Source organism: Jaculus jaculus, chromosome 3, assembly GCF_020740685.1.
Source record: "Jaculus jaculus isolate mJacJac1 chromosome 3, mJacJac1.mat.Y.cur, whole genome shotgun sequence".
NCBI lineage: Eukaryota > Metazoa > Chordata > Mammalia > Rodentia > Dipodidae > Jaculus > Jaculus jaculus.
Genome location: NC_059104.1, coordinates 180,589,041 through 180,601,892, shown reverse-complemented (window position 1 = coordinate 180,601,892; position 12,852 = coordinate 180,589,041). Strand labels below are relative to the sequence as shown.

General features: G+C 39.3%; 1 protein-coding gene across 4 annotated transcripts in view; it reads right to left on the bottom strand.

Annotated features, from left to right (window-relative positions):
* Nucleotides 1-291: 291 nt before the first annotated feature.
* The window catches only part of Far1 (fatty acyl-CoA reductase 1), a 65,551-nt gene continuing 52,990 nt past the window's right edge, over nucleotides 292-12,852 (bottom strand). For all 4 annotated transcript variants that reach the window (XM_045145354.1, XM_045145355.1, XM_045145356.1 and 1 more), the window contains 3 exons: nucleotides 6,157-6,286; nucleotides 2,303-2,430; nucleotides 292-569 (listed from right to left, as the gene is read on the bottom strand). In XM_045145354.1, the coding sequence (XP_045001289.1) occupies nucleotides 407-569; nucleotides 2,303-2,430; nucleotides 6,157-6,286 (421 nt within the window). In that variant the 3' untranslated portion in view covers nucleotides 292-406. The remainder of the gene's footprint in view (nucleotides 570-2,302; nucleotides 2,431-6,156; nucleotides 6,287-12,852) is intronic.

Here is a 12,852-nt window from a genome sequence, read left to right as displayed (position 1 = left end):
AACTACCAGCTTAGCGCTCCTGTCCAAACGCCTCCACTGCACGGACCCTTCGAGCCACATGGAAGGTAAGGCATCTTGCAAGGAGTGAGCTCCAGAGCTGCGCAGACACACTGGTCAGCGCTCCTGCAGCCCCTCTGTCTTCACCCTACCCTTCTTCTTAGGGATGAAATGTGAAATCTTAGTTTTGGTAGCTAATGTAGATTTGAGCTGGCACACCACAATGTGTTCACTAGAGCTTATGAGCATAAACATTAAAATGTTATACAAAATGGACAATAATTTACTGCACACTCCGATTTAAGATGGTTTAATGTCTTGACACAAGGCGAGATGACTTAAGTACATTTTACATTTGGTGCATTTAGACCACCAGTGCATAGATGTTCTAATGCTCACTTCTTGATCTTCAGTATCTCATAGTGCTCGATGCCCGGAAGTATGAGAGAAACTTGTAACACAGACTAACCACAAAGTACCAGATGTTTCTTGCCATCTGTGATCTTGCAATAAAAATGCGCCATATCAGGATCACAAGGATAGTATTGAAACCATAACGTATATTTCGCAACCTGAAAAGTAAATCAAGAAGCATGCTAAACGATATTTGAGAATAAAATATTTTAGATGGAAGCTAATTCATGCAATTTTAAATTTAACTACAGTTAAACCCCATTCAAAACATTTAGAAACTAAAGTAAAAATCCTTAAAATTTTGAAAGCTCGGGCTGGAAAGATGGCTCAGTGGTTAAAGGAGCTTGCTTGCAAAGCCTGATAGTCTGGGCTCAATTCTCTAGGACTCATGTAGAGCCAGATACAGAAAGTGGAACACTCAACTGGAATCCGTTAGTCTCAGGAGGCCTGGGTAGGAGGTGGTGTACTCTCTCTCAACTAAATATTTTTTAAAAGTCTGAAAGTTATCAATCTATCAATGCATTACTTCTGTTAACCATTAACATATAGCAAAGTCTTTACCTAACAGTTACAAAGAACATAAACTTATTCAACAAATATTACTGAACTTCACTGCGTATCAGACACTGTGGTAGGTATCAAAAAATTATAGGTGGGCTGGAGAGATGGCTTAGCGGTTAAGCGCTTGCCTGTGAAACCTAAGGACCCCGGTTCAAGGCTCGGTTCCCCAGGTCCCACGTTAGCCAGATGCACAAGGGGGCGCACGCGTCTGGAGTTCGTTTGCAGAGGCTGAAAGCCCTGGCGCACCCACTCTCTCTCTCCCTCTATCTGTCTTTCTCTCTGTGTCTGTCGCTCTCAAATAAATAAATTAAAAAAATTTTTTTTTAAAAATTATAGGTAAGCCAGGAACAGAGGCTCATGCCTCACCACTTGGGAGACAAATGCAACAAATACAATCCTTGAACTTCTAATTTCCTATCTGATCTAAAAAAAGTCACTATCTAGCTGACAACCCCTAAACTAAAAGCTGTCAGGCCCTCAGCAGAGATCAAGTAAAACATGGCCTTATGTCTACAAAGGTTCCTGCTCAAGAGGTGAGACAAGTATGTCACCTTGTTTTCCTAAACATTTTGATGACATCTAAAAAGAATATAAACTTAGGGCTGGAGAGATGGCTTAGCGGTTAAGTGCTTGCCTGTGAAGCCTAAGGACCCCGGTTCGAGGCTCGGTTCCTCAGGACCCACGTTAGCCAGATGCACAAGGGGGCACACACATCTGGAGTTCGTTTGCAGTGGCTGGAGGCCCTGGCGCGTCCATTCTTAATCTCTCTCTCTCTGTCTCTTTCTCTCTCTCTGTCACTCTCAAATAAATAAATAAATAAATGAACAACAACAACAAAAAAAGAATATAAACTTATATAACCATGTTATATATAAATTCCACTAATTTAACCATGCAATCATCTATCAGTCAGCACTACCACTTCTATGAAGATTAAGGAGATTATTATTCTACATGACTAACACAGAATTTTATGCTGAATGATTTATCATAAAATTTCTTCTCCACTTCCAAAGAACAAGTTAAGGAGCTTAATAAAACTTTAGCTTCCAGTCTAAATATTATTTGTATCTTCTGCTAACACCTTTACTTTTCCCACTATAAAAGGAGGTTAAGTGGCCTTTGGCAGAAGGGAATCCCACCTGAACTTCATGTTCAGGAACACATATGCACTGATGAAGCCAGTATTAAGCTAATGAGTACTACCCTCATAATCCAAAGGTAAGCACTTTTCCTAAATACAGTCGACTCACAGCTGTATTAGCTTAGTAAAACAAACTGTGCAGTGAGTCATGAGAGAAGATGCACATCAAACCCATGTAAAACTTACTTGTTCAAATGTTTTCTAGCTGCGGGGAGGCCAGACATCTCTTCATTCAATACATATTTCTTAGTTCCCATGCAGTAGTTCTCTATATATTCTGCCCAATGTAACTGCCGTACATCAATATTAAAGGTCTGTGTTAAGAAAAAAAAAAAAAAGTCCTATTTTTATTTTTACAACTTACCAAAAAATTCATTTTCTGAAGAATTCCAAGAAATTACAAACTGCTTAAAGGATTACCTTTTCTTTCTATAGACATATGTCTCTTTATTCCTTATTATTTTATCTCCTTGCAATCTGAAATTTAATTTTTCCTTTATTTTTTTTTCTTTTTATTTTCCAAGGTAGGGTTTCACTCTAGCATAGGCTGACCTGGAATTCACTATGTATTCTCAGGGGACGACCTTGAACTCACAGCAATCCTCTATCTCTGCCACTCAAGTGCTGGGATTAAAGGCATGCTACACCACACCTGATTTTTTTTTTTCCCCTTTCTTTTTGAAACTTTTCTTCTTATACATCTTCTATACCATACAGATTAATTTTACCAGAGAACTTTTTTTTTAGCATCCATGTTGATTTCCATTATCATGTGGTTGAAATGTGTTTTCAAATGGCCAAGAATCATTATTTCTAAATTGTTCACTTTCTTAGCCCATGTTTCAATAAAACTGATTTTTTTTCTATTTCTACACACACATTTTATTTAGGAAGAAATCATACTAAAATATTGAGATACTACCTCATAGGCAAGTTACTAACACTGGTAAAAACTAAGGTACAAAGAGTTGGAGAATATGGATAAAGAGGAGCTCTTATATAGTACCATTTGGATTATAAACTGATATAACCTCTTGGGAAAACTATTCAATATAATCTACTAAATTGAATATATGAATAAACTACATGCCAGAAAATCCTTTTTGAGGCATATGTTCTATACAGATGGGTTCACACAGCCAAAAGAATGCTCACAGGACAGTAATTCCTAATAGCACAAAACTGAAATAGGTATCTATCAATAGAAGAATGAAAATTTTATTATTTGTGTAAACTCACTAAACTAACATAGAGTTCAAGACAGCTGTTAGCTCCAGAAGGACAGAGGAGGTCGTAACTAGAGAGAATATGACAGATGTCAAAGAATATTATAGTCTGCACCTGAGGGCTTACTTTCTAATAATCCATGAAGCAAAATGGCATGCGGAGGGGATTACAGAAAGATGGGAAGGAAACATAATCCATTAGAGGAGACAAAATTTTCAACCTGAGAGTACCTGGTGCTTTAGATCTGCTTTAAAATTTCTTTTTACTCTTTATTTTCAATCAGAGAGACAAGGAGACAGGTAAGTAGAGGGGAATGAGGATGAGAATGGGGACACCAGGGCCTCTTACCACCACAAATGTACCAGATGCATGTACCCCTTTGTGTATCTGGTTTATGTGGATACTAGGGAATTGAACCTGGGGCAACAGGCATTGCAAGCAGGCATCTTTAACTGCTAAGCCTGTAAGACTTGTTTTAAAGGCAGAAAGGAATAAGAGATAAAACCCTATAAAGAAGCTACAATCTCAGAGCAAAGATAAAAAAAAAAAAAAAGCAATAAAACATCACGCAGTGAGAATTCATGTAATTCAGAACTGGCAAGATGGACTACATCCCCACTGTCCAACACAGAATTCATAAGCCTTATGTAGCAATGTAGCTGGTCCAAACTGGATAGGCCAGACTGAAAAATGCACAAGGTTTCAAAGGCACAGTAAGAAAAAAAAAACAAAATAGAGTAAATAATTTGTAAGTTTTTAATATGTTGAGGATTTTTTCATATATTGGACTAAATCAAAACACTAAAAACTAAAATAGATAACAAAAAGAGTCAAGAAGCTGATATTATATGGAAAAAAAAAAGAAAAAGTCTCCTTTGGAAAAGTGTAATCATACATTCACCTGAGTTATGCTAAATTCCTAACCAGACACTGACCAGTAGTAGCCCTGGCTTAGTAAGGGCCCTGGTTAGTTTATGCCCTAAGAGACACCAAGTTGGTAGCAGAAATGGCACAATCTCTGTCCCTAAAACTCCAGTAGAAATTCTCAAGGAATATGAACCTTAAGCAAGACCCAGCTTAACAACAGCAGAATCTGATGCTGCCATTTAAGTGTGAATTGTCAGAGAGAAAATTAGAGTAATTATGTTTAACATGTTTCAGAAGAGCCTATGCTGTTTAAGAAATATCTATGATGGCTCAGTGTTAAGGCACTTACTACGCAATTCTCAGTAGCCTGAGTTTAATCTCTAAAACCCACATTACAGCCAGCAGCTATAGTGTACTTCTGTAATCCTAGTGCATAATTAGGAGGGAGGCAGACAAAGGAGAAGGTCCTGGAAGCTCAGGAACTGAGCACTGATCAACAAGAGACCCAGCCTCAAAAGAAAGTAAAAGGGAAGAACTGATCTGTTAGTTGTCCTTTAACTTCCATACATGTACACAGGCATACACATCACAAATAAAAATAAATAAAAATAGGTGTGTGTGCACGTGTGCACATGCATGCGTGCAAATAAATTCAGCTTTCTAAAAATGAAACATTCAAGGACTGAAATCCAAATTCCAGTCGAATGGTTTAGACACAGTGGATAAAAGACTACAGTAAAATTAAAATAAATTACTTACATTTCAGCCCAGAAGCAAATTATGAAGTTAGGCTTAAAAGACCTGAAGGACAGAATGATCTATCATATCACAGGAATTCTATAAGAAGATAGGACAGTGGTGAAAAGGCAGTATTTGAAGAAATAATGGCAAAGTATTTTGCCAAATTGTTCAGGCACCCATTTTCAGATAGCGAAAGCTCAATAAAGCAAGTAAATTCAAATAATAAAACCATACAAAGACACTGACAGCAAAAGTGCGGAACATAAACAGGAAAATGAACGGACGTCTAGGCAGCCACAATCTAGACAGAGCCTGACACAGCCTTCCCTGTTCTGCAGCTGTCCCGTAAAACCTCAGATGAAATGAAAACATGCCAGACAGTCTAAAGCTGCAAAGTTCATTTCTACCAACCCCCAACCAGACCATATTCTGGTGTTCTAGAGATATTTCAGACAAAGAAACTGATCATACAGGAAAGAAATGCATAGTTAAGTATTAAGTGAAGGCCAAAGGAAGAAACACTTCCCAGTTATGTGTAAAGGGAGAAGAGAAGTAATATATAAACACACACAACTGGAGGAAATAATTATAGCAAAACCTGTTAAGACTCTTAGTACACGAAGGTTCTAAATACCAGCGGGAACTAGGTCCTGGGTTCAATCCCCCGTACCGTGAGTATTGCCCCAACTCCATTAGGATGCAACTGGAATTAGTTACCTTAAGACTGTGTTAAACGTACATGCTAAATAGCAAAAGTAACTTCAAATTGACACAAAGACTTAAAACTGTCAAGCAAGACAAAAATGAAAGGTAGAATGGCAAAAAGAGCATATAATATATATACATATATATTTATTTATATAAAACATTCTGAGAGGTCCTTTGCCCCTCTCCCAAGAACAAATGCTGAGAAAACAAAGTGCTCAGAGAAAAAGTAAAGATGTTAAAGTTCTCTTTGAACTCAACCTTACAAGGAAAAGATTAACATTTCAAAGACACTATAAAAATGCCCAACTACTTCAGTCCTAAGATAACACACTTTTATCTCCTTATATATAATTATGGTTGAAGCACTGAGAGAATATGACAGATTACTGATTATTATGTATGATGATTGTGGGGAAGACCTAGTTTTCAGGTTACTCAATAGTTCTCCAATTGCCAGGTTATTTACTTCTGAGTACCATCATACAGAAAATACTTGCCTTTTTGTCTTCTGGGTTGAGTTGATTCATTAACATACTGACATTGTCAGTATTCCAAACCCAAGAATTACTTGTGAAATATTCAAGAAGCACCATGGCTTTGTGAAGACGAGTTATTGTTTTCATCATCCTGTATTATAAGAAAAATCACAATATTCATATACTGTATAGATAAGGAAAACTCCCATTATCACCCAGGGTGCCAATCCCTTTCAATTAAAATATATAATTTAGTATGTAAACCAAATCAGCAGGGAATAAGAATATTTCTGCATCTTAGGACAATATTTTATAAATCCAAAATGAAGGAAAAATCTAGAAGCAATAGCAAATGGAACTTGATGTTCCAGAGTTCCTGTTGACATACAGAATCATTTCTCAAAGGACACACATGCAATTTGCTTAAGGTCAATTATTCTACATGTAATACTGAGCAAAGGGATGACATTACATCTCCCCTTGCTTTTTAGTTATCCTGCATTTACTAATAATTTGTAACTTACTATGTAATGATCCCAACTTAAATAGCATCGCTGAAGTGAATATACAGAAATATTCTTTTTCCATTTAATCAATTTATAAAGAAAACAAACCCAAACACAAAGTTTCTCTGTAACAGTGACCAGCGGCACTGCACTGTCTGGACAGGCTGTGAAATCAATGACTGGTGCTGAAACTTTCTGAAGTATTCACTCACCTCCCCATAACCCCCAATGTCCTTCTCCTCATACCAAGGAACTTTAATGTTTATATCAATGGTTTTATTTATTGTTGCGCACCACAAGTCATTGATATGATCACATGAATCCAAACAGTAATACCCATACATTTGTAATAAGTAGAAGGTAAAAAAGAGCCTTTTGAAACCAAATACCAAAATAAGAAAAACTCAACTTCTGAAAATAGAAAAATAATTTGTACTTTCATATTTGTGCAAAAAAGATTATCTAAAACAAAATGAAATTTAGAAAGTCTCCAATAAATTAGGGGCTATAGAAATGGAAATCAGAGCATTAGAAATGACAAGGAAAATAAAAGTAGTGTCATTTGCTAAGCAACTCTAAGAACACACTGAAAATGTTTATAAAGAAACCCCGAATCCAGAAAACTGAAGAAAATGAGGCAACATGAAAAATATGGAAGGAGAAAAGAAAACAAACTATCTCATGTAACAAAGTAATTCCAAAGTAAGTTCTCTAGTAAACATGAAAGTAATTATTAAATATCCAAAGTTTTGTTTTGTTTAAGGTAGGGTCTCACTCTGGAGTCTCAGGGTGGCCTTGAACTCACGGCGATCCTCCTACCTCTGCCTCCCAAGTGCTGGGATTAAAGGCGTGCGCCACCACGCCCAGCTTACATCCAAACTTTTATCTCAGAATAGTCCATATAGGAAAAAAGAATTTAGGGAGAGAAGCTCTTAGAAAAGAAGAGATTAGACAATCTTCTGAAGAAAATCTGTAACACTCAATACAACGTCATAGGTAGTTTGTATGTTGTATACAACAGATAATGTTGTATGTCGTTTGAGATCAATCTCTTCACATACAGGCATGGTTTCCCAATGCATTTACTGAAGTGTTTCTTTCTGACTCCTTTTGCATTGACCATTCTTACCTAATCTCACCTACAGATTCATTCAAGTGATTGAACTGCCCTAATATCAACCCTTGATATAACCATTTCAAAAAGAATTATGATTTAAAGAAGAAGAAGAACAAAGGCCAGGTAAGGTGGTTCATGCCTGCAATCCCAGCACTTGGGAGGGTGAGGCAGGAGGACCGCCATGAATTTTAGGCCAGTGTGGGTTAGAATTAGACCTTGTCTCAAAAAAGGATGAAGGGAAAAGGAAAAGGGGGATTTGAAAGTCCACATAGATGTAAGAAATCTACAAAATCTTTATCAGACAATACTGGACTGAATACTACAGAGGCTAAAAATATGAGTGTTTGTGACTTCCTCTACTTCCCTATATCTTCTGAGTATTGATTGATTCTTTACCATGACAACCACTAAATTATAGTACACCCTAATGTACAATAAGAGCAAGCACTTATTCATCATCTAAGTGAAAGAGGGTTTCTCAACCTCAGGCTATCATGCGGATAAAAATGGGGCCACGCACTAATGCTTGGCAGCAACCATATCTTCAGTGCACTAGAAGGGGCCAGCAGACCCCTCACTTAGTGAGAACGAAAAGTAACTCCAAATATTGTCTGCCCAAGGTTCCCAAGTGAGAATCACATAATCAACACCATCAGCTTCAACGTTAAACTTAATGACAAACAAAAAGGTCACAGAGCCACTTTTTAAAACATGTTTTCAACAGCGATACGCTGCTTTCTTTCAGGGGCTGGAGTGGCTTAGGGTGCTTCCACAGATTCTGTCACCACTGCTAGCTGAGCATCTGTGTTTTAAGGTGTACAATGTATACTGGGGGAAGGGAGACAGCAAGTCAGATTGCTATCTAGCTGACACACAGGCTCAAGTACACCACTCAAATGGACCATGTGTGACAAAGAATAAGGCATTACATCAGGGCTCTCAATTACGTGTAAATTTTAGTATCTTGGCTTAGTAAATAAAGAAATTAAATGATATACATTTTAAGACTTTGTACTTAATATTTATCAAATTGCCTAAATAAACTTTTATGTCCCTTGTTGTTTTTATTTTAATATTTTTGGTTTTGAGACAAGGTCTCACTCATTATGGGGTAGCCTAGAACTATGTAGAATAGGCTGGCCCTGATCTCATGAAAATCCTGCTGCCACAGCCTCTCAAGTGCTGGGATTATAGGCATGTACCACCCCAACCCAATCCTTTAGACTATACACTCCCAGAGGTCAAGGATCATCCTCCTTTCAGGACAAATTCCAGGTAAGGTTTTTAATTTCATGTTTCCTCTTTGAGAAAGATTTTAATCCTATGCACTCATCTATAATGTTATCTAGATTATCTTCCCATCAAAAAGGGAAGGCAATTTATAACTATTAGAACAAGGTGGGAGTGATGCTATGTGACTTCAAAGGCAAGGTCAGAAAGCCATCAGTTTTCTGCTTGCTGACCGGGATACTCACCCTTGAAGACTTCTGCCACCATGTATGCTGTCCAAGTGCCCCCCGAGGCTGCCATGCTGCACAGAAGCTCAGACTAGTCCATGTGCAAAATACATGGAGAGACTCTGAGACTACAAGAGACAGAAAACACCCTGCAGCCTTCCTTCTCTGCCCCACTCTCTCCAGTGTGCCTACCCCAGTCCCCTAGCTGACTATAATCATTTAAGACACCTTGAGCTGGGCTAGGGAGATGGCTTAGCAGGTCAGAGCACTTGCTCCACAAGCATGAGGGCCGGAATTCAGCTCCCCAATACCCACAAAAAAAGCCAGGTCAGCTTGCTACACAGGCCTGCAATCCCAGTCCTGGGGAGGAGAGACAAGAAGATCACTGGTGCTCGCTGGTCTAACCACAAAACAGTGAGCTCCAAGCTTCAAGAGATTCTGTCTCAAGGAAATAAGGTGCAAAAGTGGTAAGTGAACATTCGCCTTTGGCCTCTGAGTCTGTGTGCACACATCCACACACATAAGTACAGACACTGTGCACATACACCCAAATGAAATGTAGTGAAAAATGAGTAAGACTCTGCCATGTCAACAAAAGAACTACTGCTGTAAGACACATGGCTGTCATCTGTAGCACCACACAGAAAACAGGAACACAGCTTGGTCCTGGTAGGTACTGTAAACAATAAAAAACCTAACCTGTGTGGTATTATTTCAGAATCGGGAGGCAGGCAAAAATCTATCAAGGCCCATGAGATGATTACTGAGATCTGAAAGGGCCATGAGAAGAGAGTAAGCAGGAGCACTGTAAGTCTATGAGGAAGTGGTTGGGCAAAGCTTCCAATGGGGAATCGGGCTCAGGCCGGGACTCGGTGGTATTAATGCTTGCCCGGCTGGGAAGATCGGTTCTATTCTCAGTACCACTAATAAATAAAAAAAGAAAGTAAGAACAAGTACTGTTGCAGCCAGAATGAAAACTAAAGCTATCTCCTGTTGATAACAGCGGCAACATGGAAGATCACAGAAGGTAACTGAACTATTTAACACGGAGTTGTGAGAGAAGACAATGCTCGCCTTGAAAAAAGGAACTATTTGTTTAGAGAAAATATAAAAACACCAGCCAGCAATTATTTAAGTATTTTTAAAATTTATTTGCATGTATGTATGTGCATGCCCCAGGGTCTCTCACCCCTACAACCAAATGCCAGACACATGTGCCACATTTTGTGGTCTGGCATTACCTGGGTACTGAGGAATTATCCTGGGCTAGCAGGCTGTGCAAGCAAATACCTTTAACTGTAGAGCCATCTCTCCAGTTGTCCCCCTACAACCTGCCCAGTAATTCTTAAGAAATGTGGTTTCTGAAGGTAACGTTGTCTGCTTGTCACCCATGCACACAGGCCCTGAGCTACGTGCTCACTGTGGAGGATGGGCGGTTCCGAGAAGTCCAGCAGCAGAACCGGTGGAGGCGGAGCAGCACAAGGCCCAGTTCACTGCCCAGGTGACTCACCATGCTGGGATGACGCTTGCATTGAAAGCTGAAGGGACTGCTCTACCAACACTAATATCACCATTTGGTTTGCCACAAAGTATAAATAGGAGTAGTAGGTCCCCTTAGAATGACAGAAGCAGCTATAGACCTGTCACTAAGCCAATCGAAGGACCAATGTGAGAGAGATGTTAATATACTGCTAAGACTGTTACCAAGTCTGTGAGGAGTAAATAATCAAAATTCTGTGTGATTTATTTATCTGGAATTCAGAAATTATAGATTATATCACATCAGTTATTTAATAAATGTGCCCCAACTATGACCACATTCCAAAAGGGGAAAAATAGTGTCTTAACATAAATCAAATCCAATCTAGCAGACATGAAACCTAAGTCTTTAAAACTTTAGAATGAATTAGGATAGGTGCTCTTAGAGCCTTGCAGACAGACAAAAAGCTCTATCTAGACCTTAAAGACACGTGTAAGAGAATTTCTATTGTTTGAAGGACAGCAAACATGTAAGAGGCAAGGACTTCTGATCTAAGTTTCCATAGCAACCTCATCATACAAGATTCAGAAGGGCTTGTCTTAGGACAGCTATGGTCTAACATAGTGGATCTTTTAAGGAATTTGTAAATAGATCACAATTTTAAAAGATCACATAGATGTACATGTAAAGGGACAAAAGATACAAAATGAAAAGGTATCTGTGATCAGCACACCTGGGCCAACACAACAAATCTAACCTAACATGCTTTTATAAGTAAAGTTTTGTTGAAAGAGTCATGCTTATCATTTACATACAGTCAAGGGATGCTCTCATTCTTGAACAGCAGAGTAGCAGCCACAGAAACCATATGACCTCAAGGCCTGAAATATTAACTATATAGCCCTTTACAGATGTTCAATTACTGACCCTTATTTAGAGTACATAACTTTTTATGGGCAGGAAGCAGGGTAAGTTGACTATTTAGTCCCACATACCACTTTTTATGAAAAAAAAAAAAAAAGGATAACTTAAGAGGGTAGAGTGACTGGGTGTTGTGGCACATACCTTTAATTCCAGCAGAGGCAGAGATAGGAGGACTGCTTTGAGTTCAAGGCCAGCTTGGGACTAAAGAGTAAGTTCCAGGTCAGCCTGGGCTACAGTGAGACCCTACCTCAAAAAATGAATAAATAAATAAATAAATAAATAAAAGGAGGGCAGAGTCAAGAAGCTCTGAGAGGACAGATCCCAACCAAGAAACTGCCACCATATACCTGGACTAGAATTCAGAATTGTTATGGAGCAATGTTAACTGTGTGCCTCCCATTTTTCTCTCTTGACAAAACTGTCTGAAGCCATTATCCTATGGTTTTCTCAACTTTTGTAGCATGTATAGAAAAGCTGGTAACTACGTAGAGCGTACAGACAGCTAGTAACTGTGTGGAGTGTACGGGCAGCTGGTAACTGTGTAGAGTGTACGGACAGCTGGTAACTGAGTGTACAGACAGCTGGTAGCTGTGCAGGGTGTACGGACAGCTGGTAACTGTGCAGGGTGTACAGACAGCCGGTAACTGTGCAGAGCGTATGGGCAGCTGATAACTGTATAGAGTGTACGAACAGCTGGTAACTGTGCAGAGCGTACGGGCAGCTGGTAACTGTGCAGAGTGTATGGGCAGCTGGTAACTATGTACAGGGTACGGGCAGCTGGTAACTATGTACAGCGTATGGGCAGCTGGTAGCTGCGTAGAGCGTACGGGCAGCTGGTAACTGTGCAGGGTGTACGGACAGCTTCTAACTGTATAGAGCATATGGATAGCTGGTAACTGTGCAGAGCGTATGGGCAGCTGGTAACTGTGCAGAGCATATGGATAGCTGGTAACTGTGCAGAGCGTATGGGCAGCTGGTAACTGTATAGAGCGTACGAACAGCTGGTAACTGTGCAGAGCATATGGACAGCTGGTAACTGTATAGAGCGTACAGACAGCTGGTAACTGTGCAGAGCGTATGGGCAGCTGGTAACTGTATAGAGCGTACAGACAGCTGGTAACTGTGCAGAGCATACGGGCAGCTGGTAACTATATACAGAGTACGGGCAGCTGGTAGCTGTGTAGAGTGTATGGACAGCTTGTAACTCGCTATAGTTCATAGGTTTCATATTAC